Genomic DNA, 24,275 nt, shown 5'->3' on the forward strand with positions numbered 1-24,275 from the left:
TTTATGATAAAAGCTTTCAACTATGTGGAGGTTCAATGTAAAGAGGTTAAAAATACATATACCAATAGTTTTAGAAAACAGGACACGGACAGCTATATAGTACCTATATGGCTGGGGAGGGAGAGGTAGGAGATTATTATAAAGGAGACCTTTCTCTTTTAACTGTCTTATTAGGTAGTGAGTTTTCTAACATAAGTGAGAAAGCAAAGACTAGACATCCATCTACTAGAGAGAACATCGAAGGGGTCTTTGCTTCACAGTGAGAGACTGGGATGACTTCTGAGAGACTGGGATGACCCTGTAAAGCTAATGAAGTCTTAAAGTGAGAGAACTCCATGACACCATGATGTCTTCTATTTCTGCTGCCAGCCTCACCCCTTATCTGCCATTAATTCAGTGTTGTAGTGCATTTGGACACTGCTCTAAGCAGGAGGTGAATGAGGAGATAAGAGAAGAAATCGAAAAGAAAACGATAAAACAACTTTTTAAAAAGAACCTGCTGTATGTCAGAATCTGTGTGAGGCATCATATATATGTCTTCTTATTTGATCCTCACAACAAGCTCATGAGATATTTAGTATTATTTCTGTGATGAAACTAGCGTTCAGAGCAGTTAAGTGACTTCCCCAAGAACACACACGTTTCAGCTGGTGGAGCCAGATTTGAACCCAGTTCTCTGTAATTCCAAAGCCCTGTGTGAGGTGTTATTTTTATTCACCCTTTATTTATGGTAAATGATACTGGTTTTTAAAAATTTTCATGTTGGTATAAAGATTCCTTCTATAATAAACTGATTCAAATTAAGTCAAGAGAAAAATAAGTATATAAAAAATAATACAGATTTGACAATGATATGAAGTGGTACTAGTAGCTAGAATGGCTAAAGTTTGGGAAGTACTAATTCCAAATATTTTGACAGCAATACTTTCCAATTTAGTCTATTTTATATGACTGCTGAGTACAAGGAAAAGAAGGAAACTTGAAAACTGAGTGGAATGTAAATTAATACTCCTGTGCCCTGATACATGGGTAATTTCATGTGTTACAATAAGGAAACTAAATGGACCCTTTCAAATAAAAAAATATATATATATGATTGTAAAATCCAGAGGAAAACCCCAGGTGGGGCCTATCTGAATAAAGGATGAAGTTTCCAAGGTATGCACACAGAATGGCTGAGAGGAAGTGAAGACCCTATGAGTCAGGGGCCAGGACTCACGCTGGAGCCCTTTGGCTTTGGGAGGCCCTGGAAGGAAGGTGAAGGAGTTGACAGGTCAGTTTGGGGAAGAATGACCATCACCTTTCCCGTGGTTAAGGATAATTTTTGTGGTAAAAAAAGGTCAAAGTGAGAACAGGAAAGTCTGAAAGGAAGACAGAAAAGTATGAATAAAGACTAGCTAGCTGTATAGCCTGCTCTGTGCCCAGTGATTTGCATGCAAGATCCCACCTGTCTTGCAGAACAATGCAGCAAGGATGCTGGTCACCTTTCTTGCATGAAAAGACTGAGATGAGGAGATGTTCAGTAATGGGTTCACAGCCCAGGGGTCAAGCCAGGATTTGACCTTAGCCACCAGTTCCAAACCCATGCTATGCTACTTCCCCTGCACTACACGTCCTTGCTTGGGTGCTCCTTCTCAACCCAGACAACACATAGATTTCCCTTTGTTACTTTTAATTTCTCCAGTCCTGCAGGGCACAACTAGCCTCCGAGAGAGTGGAGGAGACATGCTCAGAGGGAGCTGCTCCCCTCCTGAGTGCAAATGCTGCACGCTCATAGGCACATAAATGCCTCCAAACATTGAGCAGAGGCCTTCTCAAGGCCCGACTGGGTCAGAAAAAGAAACCATACATTTGAGGCATGATTATTATATGTGTGAACCCTGACCCTGAGGAAGCACTAGGTTTGGAAAAATCCGACTTGGCATTCACACAGCTTTCAGTCTTCTGCTTGGGACTTGTTTCCAGGCTCAAGAGTACCACCCACTTCCAGAAATAGGAGCCAAGGTAATAGAAACATTCTAGATTACGACAATTAGGATTAGATCAGGATAATTTAAAAACGGGCTGTGGATGTTAATTGGCTTCTAACAGGATCCATGGAGGTATACTCAAATGAATGGTTTGGGGGTGGGGAGTGAGAAGAGAAATACCCAGTCTCTGGGTTTTCTGGTTGTAGACTGTCTCCTGCAGCTCTGCCAAGCCAGAAACAGTCTGGAGTACACGGCAGTCCAGTAAAACTGTTGTTAAACTGAGCTGAACCTTTACCTTTAGGCCTCAAAAGTTGCACTCCTGGATCTCTGTCAGTGTTTGTCATGGTTGTGGCTGGGCTGTCTTTGGGGAGTTTCCTCAGGGCTTTACATTCACTCACTCTCCGCTAGTGCATTTGTAGTCATTTTCATCGGTGGAAATGCCCACCTGCCATCAGAAGTTATCTGGAACCAGCCCCTGTCTGTGGTGCTATTTCTTTCTTGTCAGTTCCCCTTTCTGCATTTGAGTTCTAGCCTCAGCCCTGACATTATTTCTTTCTCTACAAGGAGTGTTAGGAGGTTTGGGGGAGCTCACAAAGGCTCCTTTTCATTTGTTCCAAATACCTTGCTTCTGTGTTCCTCGGGAATGCCACTGGGCTTATGCATCTGGTCTCTGGGAGCTGCAGTAGATGGGCATTTGTGACAGGTATGTTCTTATGAAGCTCGTATGCCTGGGGAACGTGGTGTTAGATAAAGCTGTGTCTGGGGCAGAATGCTCAGAGGTGGGGCTGACGACTGGCAAGGGAGTGGGTAAGTAGGTTTGTGGAGTACATGCATAAAACTCGTGAGCATCAGGCTTGATGTTGAGACTGGCTACATTGGAGGTAGGATATTACAAAAACGTTTCTCTTCCAGCCAGAGACCTTTGTCTGCTTTGGTGAGCTAAGAGACAGGACAGGCAGGAAACAGAAGGGGCCACTTACCAAACGACCAGCAACCACCCCTGGCATCAGGGTGCTGGGGGCTCCAAGTAGCTCTGCTGCAGGAGAAGCTATCCAGGGATCCTGGCCCTGCCTGAGACCCTTGTGCTAGTAAGAAGTCCAGAGATCTGGAGCAAAACCCACAGCCTCTGCAGTGGTCTCTGTTTTCTTACTTGGCCTTTCTCTTCCTATCTCTCACTCACTCTCTCTCTCTCTCTCTCTCTTTTTTTCTCCTCTCTTTTCTACATTTCTTCTTCCCCTCTAAATGCCCCATCACAATATTGGCTCCTCTTGGCACTAGAGACCAACAGCTCATTTGAAAAGAAAGTCTTAGGTCAAAAAGAGCCCAGGCAGTGGGCTCGTGTTCTGTATACCATGAACATATTTGCATTTGCAAATAGGCTTAAAATAGTGCCTCCACTAATAGTTATTTAAGGAGAGACAGGTGAAAATAATTTTTGGCCAAGGGAACTTCCCACTCCTCTCAAATGGTTATAACTAAGGAGATGGTCTATTCCTCTGACATGCAACCTCTTGGGACTAAGGCTCTGGACTTAAATGAGTCTAACTATGTGCACAAGTTCATAGTTCTCTATTATTTCATCTGTTTGCTGTTGCAGGTACCATTAATGTTATTTACATGAGCTATCTTGTGTATAAGCTTTTATAAATATCTGTTAATTGGTATGTCCTAAATATATTTATTGAGTGCTTAACGATGTCACAGTTAGTGGGTATTTAACAGGGAGCATAAAAGACATGGTCCTTATACTTTTGAACATTTTAGCCTAGTGGGAAAACAGTACTAATTAGATAGTCACACTAAAATTATTGTATAGCAACCATGCTTTGAAGGCAAGGAAATGGCTCCTTGCGATTGCACTGTTTAACTATGTCTTTGAGCTTGATATTTTCATTACTCTAATATCCCTGGATATCAGATATCTCTTCTTGGTGGAGATGAGGATCAGATGTTATGGAGTTGAGGCTACGGTGGGAGAGGAAAGAACATAAAAGGTGAAAAGTTAAGCCAAGCCAGATTCTTTGGGAAAAAATCGAGATTCAAATACCAAGTTTCAAAAATTGGAGAGAGGTAAGAGGTAAGTCTAGGGGTCTCTGACCAGGAGACTAAAGCTGTGAAGAAATAGAGCAAGAACAAAACATGTCCGAAACAAGCAAAGAGGGTGGTGGGAAAGTTCCTGAGTAGTTATCCAGAGTCCAAGCAAGTGTTGACAATTCACCTTTCTTGGTCAGGCAAATAAGGGTATTTAGGGGACAGGACAGAAGGATAGGGCCATAGGCGGGGCACACAATCCTTTATTTGACCTTTATCCTCATCTCTAACCTCATATACAGACTTGTTTCTGAACCGTAGATCGTAGTATAGTCAGGGTGAGGTTTGGGAAACAGACACCATTTTGAATATGTGTAGAAGAAAAATGTGTCTTCAGCACTTTCCATCCCCCCATCAGAATAGGAAGGTTCCCATTCACTATTCTCCTTCTTTTATTTAAGAGTATGGTTCCTTTCTGAGTTCCTTTTCCCATTTAGATAAATTAACTTGCACTTAACTCTTAATGGCTAAAAACAAAAAATATTGCTCCCTCCTCGCTAGCATTTGTATTTTAATAGGGGCTTTCAAAAATGCCTTTACCCAAGGAATGAGTAATTTGGGAATTCCAAGCACCAGGGTAGGGTTGGTATACAGAATAGGGAGAGGGGACGTCCCTCAATTTGTACTCTTGAAACATTGGCTTTCTCTCTTTGACCATGATTCTGGTTCTGAGAGAACAGGAAGGGGCCCTCTTACTTTTTTATTCCAGGGTTGGCATAAATGCCTTTTAGGGAGTTCTGTGGGTCTTATTTGTGGTAGGTGGAACCCTTGACCAGACGCGCACAGAGTTGCCTGTAAACTTTGCATGATGGTCACCCATAGGCATTTTTTGACAAAAAAAGGAAAAAATGGTTTCCAAAACCATTGATAATTTGGAAAAGCGATGCACCTTGACTTAGAAAGATCTGATTCTAGATATGACTGAGAACTGGACATCTGTCTTGTACATAAACTTGTTATAAGGAGACTGGAAAAATTAAATGCTTTCACCATGTTATGCTACTTCTTTTGAGTAAGTGAGGGAATGGACTTTTGATTTTAATACTTAGTTACCTAATATATCAGGGAATGAATAAAAGCAGCCTTTCCTCCTTATGAGTCTACATAGACATTTCTTCTTTGTACGTATGCATCTTTGATGCTGCTCCCCTCATATCTGTGTGGAAGCACCATGCTCCCAAATGGGTGAGGAGAGGGACAGCTAATCAAAGTAAGTCAGTGTTAAGTATGAAAAACTCTCCACAAATGGGGCCCAGAAAGATTTGCTCCAAGAAGAGATTGGAAAACAAGTCCGACATATGATCCAGCCTGAGCTAGAGAGAGACATGGCTGCTAGGGGAGCTCAGTTAAGCTCAAGATGGGTGATGCACATTCATAGCCAATCATCATCTCCCGTGTCTATAAGACACCAAGAAGTGTTCATGTTTTCATCAAGGTGGCATTCATGCTCATCCTTTCTTGTCATACCCACTGTCCCTATGCTGGTTCAGCCTCTTCATCTCAGGTCTATGAGACTTTAATCCTGGCTTTCTTGATCACCGTAATACCAGCCCTCACCTCCTTCCTCAGGTCACTGATAGGCTTATTTTTTTAAACTTCCATTACATAATTTTCCTGCTCCCAAACCATTAATCTCAAACTCTCAATTTTCTATCACATCAAATACAAACTCATCTGACATTCCAGACTCCATTAAGCTATCCTACTCTACTTATAGAAAAGAATTTCACTTATTTGTGCAAGTGAAAAAGTAAAAAAGCCCTGCAGCATCCACCATGTTAGTCTATTAAACAAGAGTGATTCTTGGCACTCAGTTGTTGAATGAATGAATGAATCAATCAATCAATCAATCAATCTCTCACCCTCATCTTTACTTCCAGTTGATTATAATCCTAAATATTGCTTGAACCTATCCACTTCTACATCTGCTACTACCACTCTAGACCAAGCGGCCATCTTCTTTCATTTACATCAGTACAATCAGTAGCCAACTGATTGGTCTTCTGGCATCTGTTCTGACTTCCCTACCATCCATTTGCTACACAGTAGCCAAGTCATCTTTTCAAAATGCAAAACTCATTATGTCACTCCTCTAATTTCTTCAGTGATTCATGTTGTACTCAGAATAAACACCAAAATCCTTTGCTGACCCCTGAGATAAGCATGGTCTGTTGCCTGCTGACCTCTGCAGGCTTCTCTCCCTACTTGTCTAGTCATTTAAGCCACATCAACCTTCCCTCATTCTCCCTCTTGCCTCAGTGCCTTTGTACCTGCTGTTCCTTTTGCCTAGAATCCTTCCAAGCCGCTCCACTTCACCTATACAACATTTATTCAATCTGTTCTGTTTACCTATTAATGCCTAACAAACTGTCCCCAAACTTAGCAGCTTAAAACAACTAATATTTACTCTGCCTCACAATGTTGTGGTCCAGAAATTTGGGTAAGCTTTTGAGTGATTTTTCTATTCCTCATGGCATCAACTGAAGTCAGTTGGTGGTTGGTATTAATCTAGTGAATGGGCTGCTCTAGAGCTGCACTGTCCAATTCAGTAGTCACTAGCCACATGTGGCTACTCATCACCTGAAATGTAGCTTATCTAAGTGCTATAAGTGTAAAATACCTATAAGATTTTATACAGAAAAAAATGCAAAATATCCATTAATAATTTTATATTAATTATATGTTGAGATTATAATATTTTAGATATACTGAATTAAGTAAAATATATCATTAAAATTGATTTTTACCTATTTCTTTCTAATTTTTTTAATGTGACTACTCAAAATTCTCAAATTACATATGTGATTGTGTTATATTTCTATTGGAGAGTACTAACCTAAAACAAGGGTCAACATTTTTTTCTATAATGGGCCGTATCATTCCTAACACAGCTACTCATTTCTACAAGTATAATGGAAAAACAGCCACAGACAATAATTAAATAAATGGGTATAGTTGCATTCCAACAAAACTTTATTTGTAAAAATAGGTAGTGGCCAGATTTGGTCTGTAGGCTGTAGTTCACTGACCTTGGATCTAGAGGATCAAAGATTTTATTCCAGGGTCTGGTGGCTTGGTAGAAATGGCTGGAAGGCAGGCCACAGCTGGGACTGTTGACTCAAACACCTACACATGGCCTCTTTGACATGGTGGTCTCAGGGTAGTGGGACATCTTTCATGATGTTTCAAAGCCCGAGAAAGAGTATTCCAAGAAAGATAGAAGCTGTAAGCCTTCTTATGATCTACCCTGCCAAGTCCCAAACATCCTTTCTGCTACATTCTATTGGTTAAACAAGTCCCTAAGGCCAGCCCAGATTTAGGGAGAGGAGTTTAGACTTCACCTCCTCATGGGAGGAGTAGCAAAGAATACATGTCCATCTTTAATCTGTCACATCATTCTTCAAATCTCAGTTTAGACTAGTCCTATAATAGGCATTCAAAGTACCACAAACCTCTCCTTTGCAGCACTTGTCATCATTATAATTTTACACTTAATTGTGTGATTATCTTGCTCCCCGACTAAACTACAAGCAGCCATGTGATGAGGAGCTATTCCTGGTATTTTTCATCATTATATTCCAAGCACTTAGCACAATGTCTGGTTCAATAAATATTTGTTGAATGAGTGAACAATATTAAAGCACAGTTTTTTAGCCATTAACGGTACTAATCTCAATCCCACATTTCTCCACACACCTTTCAAGCATATCACAAAACACCCTGTCAGAAGCCTTGTTAAAAGTCAGACACATTTCAATCCCAGCAACCTTATTATTTTGCAGTTCAGAAACTTTATAAAAAAGGAAATAAGCCTACCCTATTCCTCCCAGTATCTCAAAGGTAGTAATAGCTGCTCTAACAGTATAGCTTCAGGTTCTGGTGCTCTGAGAAGTAGTTCATGCAGCATGTCAAACTAGAGGCAAGCCAAGGCCCCAGGCAGCTTGTGGTCCTCCTGGACCTCACTCACAATGCCAGTCCACAAGCTTGGCTTGTCCAATGACAGGATGAATTGACAGAAGGTCCTGAGCACTAGGCTGAGGCTGACCTCCCTCCTCAGAGGCTGTAGCATCATCTCCTGCTTTGCTTAAAGCAAGGACTCTTGTGTGTGCCAGGACAGGGTATGCATTGCCACCTTGCACACTGATCCTAGAGCTTAAATTGTAGTTATATGGGTACACCCTATCTTTCTTTTTAGTACTGAGTGAGGGAGCAAGGCCCACACATCTTTATTTCCCCCACAAGCTCTAGAACAAGACTGTCACTGAATATATTCAGTAAATGTTTTCATGAGAGACAGTCTCAATGAACAATTTTCCTTAGACACTAGCAAGCTTAGCACCTTTCCTGATACCCTGATCACCACTAATATTCTGGTCAAGTTGTGAAACAGAGTACATTTTTCTCCATTGATCCCCAACTTCTACCTTGAATTCTTCTTTCCCTTCCTATGTCAGCATATCTGTACTCCTGTCCCACCATCTGGCTGGCCACCACCACCCCACATCCTGTCTTCTGCCTGAACTAGATCCCATATGTTCCTTCAGATCTGAGATACAAAAGATCCTTTGTTTATCCCCTTCTCTTTCCACCCAAATACATGTATTTCCCTAGAGATCTTCTAGGTGAGACTTGCTGAAACACACTGAAGTGTGCCTGGAGCTAGGTCCATGCTAGAAAATTGATAACCTGTCCAGGGCTGGAGTGGAGAGATGCATTCTCTGCCTGACACGTAAAGGGTGCTCAAGTAATATTTGTGGAATGAATGGAAGCTTAGGATAGAAACTCTCCTGATAGGGAGGGACACTTTGGGTCTTCCTGCCCCCATCACAGCCTGTCTCCCATGAATGTGCACTCTGATCCCAGGAGCTACCCTCACACCTGGCCTTTGGAATGTACTGCTCCCCCAGTACACTAAGAGTAGGTAGAATCAGAATCCTCTCTCCTTGCTCCCACAGCCCCACTGAAACTGGCTGGAACTTTTAAAGGAACTATACCAGTATTAAAAAGAACACAATGAAGCTGTGTGGGTTTAAACCTCAACTCTATCACTTACTACTGGGTGGCTAGGGCAAGTTCCCTAACCTCTCTGAGGCTCCATTTATTCATCTGCAATGTGGGGAGGGGGTAAGTAATCCCACTTTGTTATGAGGAATGACTGTAACTAGTCATTTAGCTGCCTCTAACTCACGGTCCAGGATGGGTCAGGCATATATATAGTAAGGAAAAGTGCTGTACAGTAGGAGCTCTTTGGTTTCTGTGGTGAACATTCAGCTACATGGAGGCTACTTGCTTTAAATTATTGTCTAGTTCACCAACCTACAGACCTTATTCTGAACACAGCTGACAGAAATCTCTTCTCAGAGAATCCCCCCCGTAAATTCTTAGGTTCTTTCCTCTCCCATTCCCCTTTTTGCTCCCTCCCTTCAAAAGCCAGTGTTTCTACTTCTCAGGCCCTCTGGAGAAAGCAATGACTCGTGGTTGTGGTTGAGAGTTCATTCCTGAGGAAACAGTGACATTTCTGCTCTTCTTCAGAAACAACAACATTGAAGAAACTGGTTCCCTAACCTAAGCCCCCATCCTCACACATATTCCATGGCTAGAGTTGAGAGAAGTTCTTCACATGGCGTGTAGAGGAACATGTCAATCTCAAGCATTTTAGCACTGTATTTTATTAAGGTCTCTGACAAATGAAGTATCCAAAGTGTTATCCAGGACAGGATCCAATCTTCAAATTAATGTTAGTAAAGTTTATTAGAAAGACTCTCTGCTGGGCCAGGATTTTGAGGAGGGATGTGATCTCTGTCCCCAAATTCTTAAAGGGCTTTGCCAGAAGTGTATTAAGGTTTCTCTGCATAGCTCCAGAGAATGACACCAGTATTAATGAGAGGAAGTTAAGGAGAGGCCGTTTCTTGCTCAGGGGAAGAGAGAATTTCCAAATAGAGAAGTTAAAATGGTATTGATTTCCTTGTCATACACAGTGCTTCTCCCCAGTGCATGAATTATAGAGATAATTTGTCCAAAATACCGTGGGCCATACTGAATCATGTAATAATTTGAATCAAAGGTATTTGTTAAATTTATAGTGAAATATAATTTGATTTTGTGTCCCTGTTCAATACATTGCCCCAAGGAAAAACAAATCTTTGGTTGGGTCAGCCATGTTGATTTTTGATTTGTAAACAGTGGGAGATTCCTATATTAGATGGGAGTTCAGATTTAAAGGATTCCTAGTCCTCAGATTCTATGACAAACAGGATGCTGGTGGTGATTTAGTATGAGGAAGTCCATAGGAATCAAATAGAGAAATCTCTTTCCAGGCTCTACCATTGAGTGGTGTCAGCTTTGGCCCAAGAGTTAATGCCCAAGCTCTGTAACCTACTGAAATTGTTGGGAGGGGGAAAAGAGAGTAATCAGGAGCAAGTGTGAGGTGCATATACTGAATACCCACTGTGTCCTTTAGTAACTGAATATATGTGTAACTCATCGTCACAAAGCACTACCTTTCTAACTAGTTAGTAATTAACACTATTTTTTTTAAATATTAAAGTACTCCTGCAAGTTAAGAAAAATTTATAAAAAGCCCAAAGACTCTAATTAAAAGTAGGTAGAAGAAATGTATGCACAGTACATGGAACAAGAAATGTTATCTTTTGGGGCATGGGTGGCTCAGTCAGTTGGGCGTCCAGCTTTTGATTTCATCTTGGGTCATGATCTCAGGGTTGTGAGATCAAGCCTGCATCCAGCTCCACCCTGGGCTTGGAGCCCACCTGGGATTCTCTCTCACCCTCTCCCTCTGCCACTCCCCCCATCTCTCTCTCCCTCTCTCTAAAAAAGAAAGAAAGAAAGAAAGAAAGAAAGAAAGAAGTGTTATCTTGAATACATTTGAAAAGATGTTCAAAGTCATAATAAAAGAAATTAATTTTAAAATTACAGTATGCACCACCTCACATCCATTAGGATGGATACCATAAGGAAACAAAAATAACAGGTGTTGACAAAAATGTGGAGAAATCGCAACAGGGCAATTCTGCACTGTTAATGGGAATATAACATTATGCAGCTGCTATGGAAAACAGAATGTCAGTTCCTCAAAAATTAAAAATAGAATTGCCATATGATCCAGTAATTCCACTTCTGACTATACGCCCAAAAGAAATGAAAGCAAGGCCTCAAAGAGATATTTGTACATCCGTGTTCACAACAGCATTATTCACAATAGCCAAAAGGTGGAAGCAACTCAAATATCCATCAACAGATGAATGGATATACAAAATGGGGTATACATGCAGTGGAGATATTATTCAGCTTTAAAAATGAAGGAAATTTTGACAGACGCTACAATACGGATGAACCTCAAATAAATTATGCTAAGTGAAATTAGCCAATCACAAAAAGACAAACACTGTACGATTCCAGTTAGGTAGCTAGAGTAGTTAAATTCATGGAGACAGATGATGGAATGGTGGTTTCCAGGGCCTGGGTGGAGGAGAGAAGAGGGAGTCAGTGTTTAGTAAAGTAAGGAGTTTCAGTTTTGCAAGATGAAGAGTTCTAGAGATGGATAGTGGTGATGGTTGCACAACATTGTGCTTAACACCACTGTACACATAAAAAATGAGTAAGATGATAAATTTTATATTACGTGCATTTTACCACAATGAAAAATAATTTTTAAAAATGACAATGAGATGTCATTTTAACTCTCCCTATTGGTAAAGATCACAGGATAGAAAACATGCTCTGTGAAAATAGGTATGCTTGTTTTTTTGTTGTGGGGGAGCATAAATATTTAATTTTAGGGGAGAACAATTTTTCAGTGTCTTTGAAGATTAAAATTACATTTACCCTTTGACCCTTTGGTCAAACCATTTCTACTTCAAGGAAGATAGCTTACTCCCACATACGTGTTTTGGCATATGATCAAGGTTTTTCATTGCAGCAGAATATTGCAAACACCTAAATGTCCCTTGATAGAGGCTGGTAAAATAAATTATTGTCACTCAATAGAATATAACAGAATATGCAACTGTTAGAATGAAGATACCCTGTAGTTAACACAGAATCTCTAAAGTAGTGGCCAGTGTGCAAAATTGTGTATAAAGTGCTACCGTTTGTGTTTAAAAATAAAATGAAAAAAGAATATGGGTCTATGTTTTCATTTTGTTTTGCCTAAAATAACTGCAAGTAGAGGCAAGAAGCTGTTAACAGGTAACAGTGGTCTCTCCAGTCATGTCTGTGGGAGAAAACTTGATAGCTAGCAGACAGGGTTAGGAGAAAGACTTGGTTTCCACTATTTATCCCTTGTACTTTTTAAATTTAATACTATGTGCAAGTATGATCTAATCAAAATTTTTTAACTAAAAAGATAGGTTATAGTCTAGAAGGGAAGAAACTTAACAGACAATTTTAGCCCAAAGCCCCATGCTGAGTGCTATGAAAGCAGAGAGGAAGGGTGTCTAGCATAACCCAAAGGGACCAGGAATGGCTTCTAGACACACCACCCCCAAGGTTGAAATTTCTGCTATTGGATCACAAATAGTTGTGCATCTTCTCCTGAACATTGGTTTGTTTTATCCTAATGGACAGATCTGTAAATTTACTGATTAGGTTTTCATTTTCACATCAGCTGTTAAAAGGATATAGGCCAAACTTGTGACCTGAACCATACAGGGTAGGCAGATTTCTAAATGGTAAACATTTAGCACTGGACTTGTACCAGGCTCCATTTTATATACTTGCATTTGGTTGGCTTTTTAGCTATTTCTAGTTTTGGTCATTCTCCACTATTCTGTGCTATACTGTAAGCCGCTCTGCAGCCTTTTTGGTCTAAGTTGGAATAAGTGGGTGAGTGAAGAGGAAAGGAGGGAGGGAGAGGAAGAAAGAGAGGTTAGAAGTTATAAAGCAATGTGTGCTGTTTTCCTTGGCTCATCATGTTCTCAAAGTGGGGTCCTTAGGCCAGCAGCACAGTATCACCTGTGAGTTTCTTGATGTGGCTTTCACGGAGCCTACTAAATCAGAATCTCCGTGGACAAGGCCCAGATAACGGCTTTAACATGATCTTCCAGATCATTTTTATGTACAGTAAAGTTTGAGAATCACAGGGAAACCAAAGGCAAGTCAATTTCTAAAATAAATACACTTCATTTGTCCCATCATAGCCATTGTCTTCGTCAAGGTAAGTAATGCTAGATATTCCAATAAACAATCCCCCAAGTTTCATTAGCTTGACACAATTGAAGTTTATGTTTTGCTCATGTCACAGTCCAGTATGGATTACTTTAGGGTGGAAAGAGCTGCTTTATTAATTTGTTCACTGATCCAGCTTCCTTTAATAGTGAGGCTTTGCCATCTTCTAGGACCTTGGACTCTCTGAATTCTCTGCATCAAGAAGGCAGGAGAAGGAGGAAAGAGAGAGATGCTTTAGTAGCAGGTCTGGAAGTAACATCTGTCTTTTCTGCCCACAATTCCATTGGCCAGAACCCAATCACATGACCCATCGAACTTCAGGGAGGCTGGGATGTAGGGCTTATCTGTGGAGCTAGAAGGAAAAGGAAATGGCCTTCATGAACACATAGCATGGTCTCTGCTAAACTCATGGGCCCAAGAGAACCCCAAGCTCCACTTGTCATGTTTTGGTTTTTAGGCATTTTCTAATCAAGTTCTATCTTTTCTTTTTTAATTCTAGCACTATGGGACTGAGTAACACTCTCCTTGTGATGGCCCTCCTGCTCTATGGTAAGAACCTTTTGGCTTTTTAAAGTCCTAGAATCCTACTATGTCTTCTGATGAACTGGCCACTGCAAGACTGGGCCTGAGACTTGGTGGGTTTTACTTCTTTCTATCCAGTGTTGCATAATACCACATGGGGAAAAAAAAGAAAAAGGAAAAAAAACTTTCCTGGAGAAGAAAGAGGCATCATGTTATAGGAGGTCTAGCCTGGGATGGTGCCCCCCACCCCGGTACATCCTCCCCCTCTGCCATCTTCCTCCCATGGTACTGGATGCACAAAGTAGGGTAGACTGGCCTATCCAGCAGCACCCAGGGAACTAGGGAAAGACCCCTGCTCTGACACCCCCAAGGCTTAACTCTTTTGCTCCATACATATTTCCTTCTGGTCTTCTCTATTCCCATTCCTGGCATTCTCAGGCTTTTAGAAGACAGCCAATGGGCTTCTAAAAGCCTTCTATTAGGGAATATTGGTTTCCATGTTCCCTGCCTTCCCTCTCCTCCTCCACAGCCTGCTCTACCAGTTGATGCCCATAGATCACAGTGGCCCCTGCTTACTGGCGGGACCCAGAAGCCCAGCTCTGCTACTCCCGACTTCAGTGACCTTCAGCTAGTTAACAGCAACTGAGTCACCATGAAGTGAATGAAGCTGATCTTCAGGGTTTCTCAGTTATACAAGCCTTTCCCGAAGTCCCCTCCAAGCGTCTGTTAGGGGCCCTAGCAGTGTGGTCACATGTCTTATTCTTTGGTAAAATCTTCATAAGTATGGTATTTTAACCACAATAGTTAAGACCACTGTCTCTTTCCACTTCGACTTTTCCCTCCATCATGTTCTCCTTCTGTTGGCTGGCAGTGTAGTGGCCATGGGCATTTTGTATTTGAAATCTATATTCTGTCTCTTCAAGAGCACTCCACCCCTCCCCCGCTCAAAGAAGAAGTTTTAGAAGAGTCGGCCTCACAAGACTCAGATCTTCCCTGTTTGCTGCTCCTCTCTGAGTTTCAGTTTCTTCATCTATAACCTGGGGTTGGCTGAGGTTCCTGCCACACATCCTGTGACTGGGCGACTTCAGTTTCTCCTCTCCCGTTGCCCCTTCTTGTGGCACATCTTCCCCACCCTCTGTACTGAGAGAGAAGCCATCCCAGTCTTGATGTGGGGCACACAGTGGCGGGGGTGGAGGGAGGGTGGTGAGCTGAGCCTGAGCTTGGCCGCAGCAGCAGGCAGCTGCCCTTAACTAACTGGCCTGCCCATGAGTTCACATCCTCCTGACGGCTCTGTACCAGGCCCTTGGCCGATGTCCTCCTGCCTGCTGTGTGTGGCAAGGAGTTAAGACTCTAGGGAGAGATGCTCCCTCAGAATGATGCTTACTGGGATGGGCCTTTTGGGATTTCTGTGTTCTGCTTAGCCCCTTGGAAACTGTTGAGTCCATGGGTGTGAGGTCTATATATGTGCTAACTGACCACTCCAGTACTATAGGTCAGAACAGAACCTTCTACTTCCCAGGGCCTGCTAACTGTGAGGAAGGGCATAAGACAAGGCACTGGAGAACATTATCCAGCAGAAAGCCCTTCCCATCCACTTCTTATTCTATTTACTTGACAAATACTTAGATGTAGCAGTTACTTTGTGCCAGGTGCTGTTCTAAGAGTTTTATAAATGATAATTTATTTAAACATCACAGTAACTTGCGTATAGATGTGGAAGCTAAAGCCCAGAGAGGTTAAGTAATTTGTCTAAGATGAACATAGGTAAGGAGTGGCAAGGCTTGGATTCACCCAACACGTATAGATTCAGCATCTGCTCACTTAACCTTGACATTATACTGCTTCTTCCAACTCTTTCCCATGAACTATTCATAAGTGGTAGGATTTGTTCCGTGAAGACCCAAACAACTTTGGTGGATAATGTCACTTATCCCTCAGCCAAGTTCACAAGCTCCTCAGGAGCACATCCATCACCTTCCTTGCAGCCAACACCTCATCTGTCCCTAATGCTTGGGCCCCAAACTTCTCATTGCAGTGACCAGCTTAGCTCTTACGACCTGGGAAAAAATGAAGAAAAAGAGCCTAGAAACAAATTTTTAGAAAAGTTTGATACCATTTCCCCCCAAACTTTCTGACTTTGCACACTGAAAGTGAGAATAAAGCTGAGAAGCCCTATCAAAACTGAGTCCAGATGTCACTTTTGCCCTTGCCTTGCTTTTGAAGTTTCAAAGTATACTGCTTGGATACTTCTTAGTCTCAGAAAAGAGAATTACCAATATTGAAACCCTAAAAGTAACCTCCCCAAATGGTAACTGCTTAAGTTTTATGGCCGTAAAAGAATCAGTGATTATATATTTGGCGGTATAAATTTCAATGCTGAGATAGGAAATGGTGACACCAGATCAGAATATCACATTGCCAATATTTCATATGCTATCAAAAACAGCAACAAGAAAAACAAAACAAAACAACAACAACAAAAAAACCCAGATACCATTATTTTTTAAAGAAAGAAAAAAAAGTCAACTTCAATTTTATCTTTCTTCTCAGGATGCATCTCTGTGTACTGGGCTGGTGAGCACTGAACCGGCCACAGGCAGGCATCCAAGGGAAGAAAGGAGATGCAATTGGCCAGGTTAATCCACAGCAAAAATGTAGGGTTGAATAATTTATTTGATGGCAGAGGGAAAACAGTGCAGCAAAATAATTCTGTTTTTCCTCTCTCCCATATGTTCTGTGTCCTCCCCTAGTCAGGGAAATTAGACATTAGAGTTGCTGCCCCTGCCCTTGCAGTGAAAACTAGATGAGAGTTTAAGACTGAAAAGGGCAGGAGGGTTTTGCAGAATTAGGTTACAACTTGTGCTTTGTATTTATAAAGATAAAGGAATTTCTAAGTGCAACTTGCAAGGCACCTTTAACTGTCAAGTTCTGTTTGCTGCTAGCCCAGCACCTCTGTAACTTTACGCTGGAGCCAGAGTGGTATTTGGAAAATCACTAGTTCACAGGTCAGAAGGAAATTTCTTCCCAGTTTGACTTTTGATGGTGGCTCTCTTACTGGCTGGGGGTTCTCTGGGTCATAGTGCTTCCCATTTCTCTTGAACAATACCTCAGGTTCAAGGAATGTACCCGAAGTATGGCGGAAAATCTTTATTCACTTTAAAATTTACATAAAATTAGCTCAAACCCTCATCCCACATCATATGGAAAGGTCCTCTGTTCCCCCAATCCCAGATTCTTGCAGGTTCCTAATGGATGACTGCATGGGAATTATGTTTATATGGTTACGTTTACTTCTGTTTCCTGCTACTGTTGATAGTGGTCACTAAAATTACCACCTGGAGGTGAACAGATAATTCAGACTTAATTCCAAAATTCCCAAAGAATTGTCATGAAGCCTAATAGTTCTCATATTGGAGTCACTCTTTCATGGTAAGCTACTGTTTCAGGGTCTTTTGAAATACATTATGCTACCCAGTAGGGAGTATCTTACCCCCAATGTAATTAATCATTCTAGTAGTGTGCTCAGTAAGTTCCAAAGAGTATGGGCTGTCAGTCATGATAATTTAGGGGAAGATAGTCACTGAACAGGGTAAGTATAGGGTTGTTTGAAAACAAGAATGAAAGTGGGAACAGAGACTTTTTCTAGGTGTGGATTTATTTTCATTTATCTTGCTTGGTACTTAGAATGAATGCACTTTTGATCTGAGGACCCATGTCCTGCTCAATATGAATATTTATAATCTGATCTCTTCAACTATTGTTTATCTATCATTCCCTCCATTCTCTTCTCAAGAAACTCTAGAGCTTCTCAGACTAACTGTTCATGACTCTTATTAATCTGTTCTTCCACATTATTACTTCTTTCTCTCTGTGTACAGCATGCCAACCAAGGATCCGATGGATCAGCATAGATGGAGGGGGTGCTTCTCATTGTTGAGGGAGCCCAGAGCAAAAGGCTCCAGCAGTGTATGGACCCTGGGGCAGGCGTAGGGAAGAAAGATGAGGGGAAGGGTCGGGGGTGGACATAATGAGTCATCATGAAGAAAGTCTCTTCAAGGCTCTCCCTCCTCCCCAATATAAGGAGCCCTCAGCAGAGGCACCTGAAGCAGACCTCTACTTGAGGCTTCAGATAAAGAAATCTAGGAATAAAGGTGCCTGGGCTATGAATATAAATATGTGAATAAGCATGACTAGCCACAGATCTTGAGTTTTGACTACAACTCCCATTAGAGACTGCTGTGCATGACCTGTGCACTAAATCTGGTGTGGGGAGGACAGTTTTCCCCCATGAAGCCTGCCAGGTAGAACTTTTGTAATTGCCTAGGGTCAGAACTTAAAAAATTAACACGGGTTTTTAACTAGAAGTTAGATTACTCAGGAGAAACAGACAGTAACCAACATACTACATCATGTCAGGTCGTAATAAGTACACTGATAAAAAATAATTCCGTGTAAGGAATAAGGAGTGACAAGGATGCTATCTTCAATAGGATGGTCAGAGAACTCTTTGAGTGGGTAGCATTTTATGAAAGACCTGTATGAAATGGAGAAATAACTATGAGATTGTAAGGAGGAAGGGTCTTCTAGGCAGAGGGATTAATATGAGAAAAGGCCTTGAGATAGACTGTGCCTGCCTTTGGGAGGAATAACAAGGAAGCCAGTGTGGCTGGAGCTGAGCGAGGGAAAGGGCTTTGGAAGGTACCAGGGATCAGATTACATGAAACCTTGTAGGCCAGGGAAGGATTTTGGATTTAGTTCTCAGTGTGATGGGAAAGGATTTGGATTTAATTTTCATTGTGGTGGGAGGTCATCAGGGACTTCTGAACAGGAGAATTATGTCATCTAAAGGATGATTTTGGCTTGAGGAACTAGACTTGGGGGCAAGGATGAAAGTGGACAATTAGGAAGTAATTGCAATTATCCAATCAAGCTGTAACGGAGGGTTGGCCAAGGTTACTATCTGCAGATCCAGTGAAAAATATCCCAATTCATAATCAGTCTCAGTGAGGCAAAAGAATTGATGGAGTGGTGGTATTAATTAAGGAGGAATTAAATAAAAAGATGGGAGGTGGTAGTAATAAGGTGAGGTGCTTAATATTGAGAGTTTTTAGGAGATAGAGAGGGAGCACTTTGGTCTTGGGTCTGGTCCAAGGAAAAAATGGCTGGGACAGAGTGGACAACAAGACTATTGGAGAGGAATAGGACAAGAAAGTGAGAGGCTCGGCACTGTGTGCATGAGGCTGAAATCACCTAGGCAGGGGCAGTGAAGGAGAAGGCAGGAGAAGTTGGCTGCAGCATGCCAGGTACTCAGATCTTCTGTGAATAAGGGGCACCTAGGAGGAAGACGAACAATAGCAACCATGAGGGGTTGCGGGTAGTATAGCCTGATGACTTCTACCTTGAAGGAGCTGGGTTGTTGTTATTGTTTTTTTAACATATACTGATGTGTTTTCCATTTTACATTATATGATGGTTCATAAATTTTAATAGATCATATTTCATAAAACAGTATTTTTTTATAATTTTACAAAATATATACAGATATTGTGTATAATATGTGAATATATATATCATTATCTATATGTTTATGTAGATAATAGGATACATGGTAAACTTGAAAGCAAAGCTTGTTTTAACAGAAATATCATGTAGGCCATGAAATCTCCTGAAGAACCATCCCTGTTCTAGAATACAGGATCTCTTTTTAGTTTACTGTTAACGAAAAAAATACTGGATGACTCTTGTTAAAGCACAGTAAAGAAGACTTTATCTAAGGGGTGGGAGTGCTATTGAGATAGGCATATGGACCACTGCAAAGGGATTTTACAGTGACGGAGAGATATTTGGCTCAACTCCAAATATAGCATGGGCAGGTGGGAATTTATAACCAAGAAGAAAGGTGGGGCAGGATGGGGGGTGGTCAATGGTTGGAAAATTACTAAGGGGAAATAAGGATAAGGAGGGATTCTGCCCAAACCCAGTTAATTCTTGCTAAAGACAGGCCAGGGCAAACAGACATCACCTTGGGGATTGTGGAAGATGAGGAACCGATCAGATTCAAGCATAATCAGGTAGCAAGGTTGGGGATTCTGGTTAAACTGGGTTCTTAGCAGGGTTCCTCCTATAACTGGGTTTTACAAGGATGTGCACAGATGGACTGAGGAGTGGATTAGGAGCCTGAATAAAGTTTGATCAAGCAAAAAGTTTTTGTCATACCTAAAAGACAATGTCTGCAAGATTTCTGGATAAACACAAAACCCTTTTTCTCTGGTACCCTTTTTTTTTGCTTCATATTGTCTCCTCACCCTTTTCTTACCCATATTAGAGTTTAGCTCTGGTTATCATAGCTTTACATCTCCTCAGCCACATCTGTGCAGACCCTTTCTACAGATGGTTCACATAAGTACTGACAGCAGCAAGTGGGGGACCATCTCACTGAGATGGAGGACAGGGGAGGAAGAGAGTATCTGTTGCTATATAAACAGCAGTATCCAGCAAAACATTGAATATGGATATCTGGAGCTCTAGGGCGAGTGATTGGCTGGAAATAAGCATCTGTGAATTATTAGCTTATAGTTAGCAGTTGAATCCAGGGGGATAGAAGAGAAAGACCAGAGAAAGCGGAGAGTAAGGAGAAGATCAAGAACAGGTACTTGAGATAGCATTTAAGGAGTGATCAGAGAAAACTGACCAAGAGGTCAGAGAATGGGAATGAAGAGAGTTTCAGGAAGTAGATAAGACCAACACTGTGACATTCAACAGAGTGGTCAAATAACAGGAGGTCTGAAAAGAGCTCTGAATTTGGCACTGGTGGGAAGTCACTGACAACCTTTGTGAGGGAAGTTTTGGCGCCGAGGTTGGGTACAGAGGCTGGGGGTGGAGGCAGCGATTGCTACTTACTCTTTTAGGGAGTTTGACTATAAGAGAAAAAGAAACTAAAAGCATTAGCAAAGGGAATTGCTGAAGTAACTACGATGAGGAAGGGAGAGGGTAGTAAGCAGGGTAACCAGCCCACAGAACAAATTAAATGGGATGGGAACAGATTTGTGATATCATCAGTCTGAACAACTGAGTAAGTTCCTCCAGTATTGCTCAAACATTTAGTTATAAGAACTAGCATGTAGATCAAAAGTGAAGTGTTTTTAGGATGAATTCTGCACAAAGGGGCAAGTTTTTTGGCAACAGAATGATTGGAAAGGTATACTATTGCAGTGCTATCTAATATGAATCCCACTAGTTCCATGGGGCCACTTAAATTTAAATTAATTAAAAATTTAAAAGATTAAAATTTCACCTTCCCAGTCACACTGGCTACATATCAAGTGCTCAATGGCTACAGTGTCTGGTGACTCTCACGTTGGTCAGCACAAATATAGAACATTTCCAATATTGCAGAGAAGCCTTTTGAAAAGCAGGGCACTGCAGGGGCTAAACTGACTAGAGCTGAAGTCTTGAAGAAGTCAAAGAACAAATGTTGGTGGAGTAATAAAGGGCAAATCTTGGAGGGAGACATCTTGTGGACAGAGATAGGGTTCATTGAGGTTTACGATTTTAGGATTAGAGCTGTTCTTGGTGAAAAGGTTCAAGGTTATGTCATGGGACAGGAGCTGCTGAAATAGCCTATGGATGAAGATCTTTGAAATGGTAAAGACCAAAGAACTTTGAAGCAAGGTTGTTGGTGAATTTATCCATGCTGAAATAGCTCAAACTGACAGTAATAGTTGGTTGGAAAGAAGAACCTTATGTCGACTGCCAAAATCCTCAGTGAACAGAGAAGTAATGACAAATGATTAGTAGCGACCAGCGGTGAGAGAGGTAGGCACCTCAAAATGGGAAGGATGTTGTTACTCAAGTGGTAAAACAGGCAGTGTCTGAGGACAAGGGTTGTCCTTTAGGTAGGGCCAGATTTCAATGAAAGCATAACCTTATGGGACATATTTGATGGAGAGGTTGAAGATACAGAGGAGTTTATTATAATGGAACGAGATTTCCAGAAGACCTAGTAAAGCTTTGAAGAAAGTTTAGTAAGAGAGGAAAAATTTATGAGTACAGATGACTGTAGTAACTTGAGGAAAAGATGGTTCTTGAATTTATAAGATGTGCATTTGGGGTAATGGCCAGGGAAGACTGAAGTCCCAGGGGTAGTCAGAGATCTCACAAGGTTAGAAGACTACAGTTTTTGTGTAACATGCAAACAGTATATTGTTTAGGAACAAACTTCTCTATCTGGTTAGGGAGTTGTCTAGACGGATCTTGTGTGCCTGGCTCCTGACATCATCATAGCAACAAATTAGTTATAATTAGACCCAGAATTTTCTATTACCCAAGTCCTGGGCAAGGGAGAGTATCTCAATAGGCACCCACCAATGGAGTCCCAGTGATTCCAGGAGCTGGGTGACCTAAGATGTGGTGCCATTACAGGGGAAGACTAAAGCCTCCTTGAGATAAATCTTCCCTACATCATCAGGAATCAGCATGATGTGCACCGTGTATAGCTCTGAGTGATGTCACAGAAGGCAGTGGTTGGTGAGGAACTAAAGAGTATAAATTGTGAAATACTTTCAGTTCCACTCAAAATGGACCTCAGTGATATTTCCACCCCAGAGTGAGGGGAGAAGGAGAAGAGACAGGAACAAATTTTTCCTATCATTACTTTCTCTATTCTACTCTGGAAACAGAGGTAGAGATACTCTCTTGAAGCTTCTCAAACTGAGCTATTGTTAAAATGCTGATTCTGAACAGCAGGTGTGCTGGGGAAGAGGGGACAGAAAGTCCACATTTCTGACCAGCTCCCTGGTGATGCCCATGCTTTAGAACACAAACCACACTTTTGATTGGTAGGTGAGGAGTGGGGCAGTCAGATGGGTATAAGGAAAAGCCCTTATAATCTTTGGGCGGAGGAACCTAAGTCAGAGATTTGGGACTGGTCTGTTACTGGAAGAAGTTGGTGGGAAGGAAAGAAGATACTGTGAGGTTCTGCAGAGAAATAGTCATAAATCAAGAAGAGAGAAGAAGCCAAAGGTGAAGTCATTTCCAGTCCCAGAAGGTACAACTGACCAGTAAGCAATAATATAACATTGACCCGTGAACTGGGAGAATTTTCAGCTCTGAATTTGGTTTCTCCCTTAGGTCATCTGCTCTAAAACCAGAATGAGTTACCCCAGAGATGAAGCCGCTAGAAGCTTTTACAGCAGGTGGCACTCTTACATTATCATTCAGAGTTTAGCAAAGAAGTAGCAGGAGCCCCAGGATTGCCTTGCAAGGCAATTGCTGAATACAGTAAACCTTCCCTCTGTTCCCCTTTCACAGTTCCAGGTACTCAGTAAATTTTCCCACCGTCCTCCAATACTGGAACACATCCTATACATAGGAGGCTGCATTTTACACTTGCCAAGTGCTTTATAGGCTTCTAGCAAGCAAAATGCAATAGACAATGATTTGAGCTTGTGCTGACTCACAGTTGCCTGAGTCCTCTTCCCTTAGAATTCAAACCACCACCAACCTTCTTGATTATGTGTTCTCACTGGGCCACTCTGTGGACAGTTCAATTTTGCCTGGTGCGTGTCACTGTTATTTGTCCTACCCCCTCTTAGAAGAGAAAACCATTGATCAGATCAATTGAATTTCTCCTACCGCCCTCAAAGAACACCTCAAAGGAAACTCCTGTCATCTCTCTCACCAACCTAACTCCCCTTTCCCCCTTAATGTCAAGACTCTTCACTGAATTCTGGAATGATGAAGCTTTATTCAAAACCCACCCTAACATTTTCCCCAGGGCAACATTTAACTTTATATTAACTAAGAAACAGCATTTCCCACTAACCCTGCTCTTCTCACCCACCACTATTTAATTTCTTGGCCAACTCTCAAGTATTTCTGTGACCCAGAACAGGTCCTACAAACCTTATAATCAATCACATTTAAGGAGTTAGGTGGCACACATCACTTCCACAAACTTCAATACATCCTCAGGGGTGAAAGCCTTTCTCTGAACTCTCCCAGCATGTCCTCCAGGAGTTGTAAAAATTTCCATTGGCAATGCATACTGGGAAGAGCAAATGTCTCGTACCTGGGGTTTCCCCAATACTCCAAAAGCACATCCTCACCTTCTCATCTATGAATCATTTCCAGCATTTCATTCATGTACGCTAAATGGTCTTTGAACACCACAATCCCAAAACAACCATCAGAAGGCCCAGTTCTCCTTCTGATCCCTGAAAGAGCTTAGAGAGGTCACTGAAAATAGAGGCTTTGGTTGACTGTGTCATTTCCAAACTGTTTTACATCCTTGGGCAAGCTGGCCATGGAAGCAGCATTCATGAGGAAAACTCTCTAACGGGAACTATGTGAATTTCAAATATATTACTCAATGTGATACCCAACTAGTAAGGCCTAACGAGGGGGGCAGATATTAAATTTGTTACCACTATCAGAAATCTTTTCAGTATAACAGGCCAAGGAATAAGGGGGTGGGGAGGGGAAGGGAGAGCTTTTGGTAATGGCATAGAA

At 41.6% G+C, this 24,275-nt stretch overlaps 1 protein-coding gene across 3 annotated transcripts in view; it reads left to right on the forward strand.

Annotated features, from left to right (window-relative positions):
• LOC111155017 (CD86 molecule) overlaps positions 1-24,275 on the forward strand; it is a 67,111-nt gene that overhangs the window by 21,556 nt on the left and 21,280 nt on the right. For 2 of the 3 annotated variants that reach the window (XM_022515017.1, XM_022515016.1), the window contains exon 2: positions 13,744-13,793. In XM_022515017.1, coding sequence (XP_022370725.1) covers positions 13,744-13,793 — 50 coding nt within the window. Of the gene's footprint in view, positions 1-2,417; positions 2,674-13,743; positions 13,794-24,275 lie in introns of those variants that run through there. The other variant, XM_022515015.1, reaches the window with a different exon arrangement.

This window comes from Enhydra lutris, unplaced genomic scaffold, assembly GCF_002288905.1.
Source record: "Enhydra lutris kenyoni isolate GAN:26980312 unplaced genomic scaffold, ASM228890v2 scaffoldscaffold39, whole genome shotgun sequence".
NCBI classification, from domain to species: domain Eukaryota; kingdom Metazoa; phylum Chordata; class Mammalia; order Carnivora; family Mustelidae; genus Enhydra; species Enhydra lutris.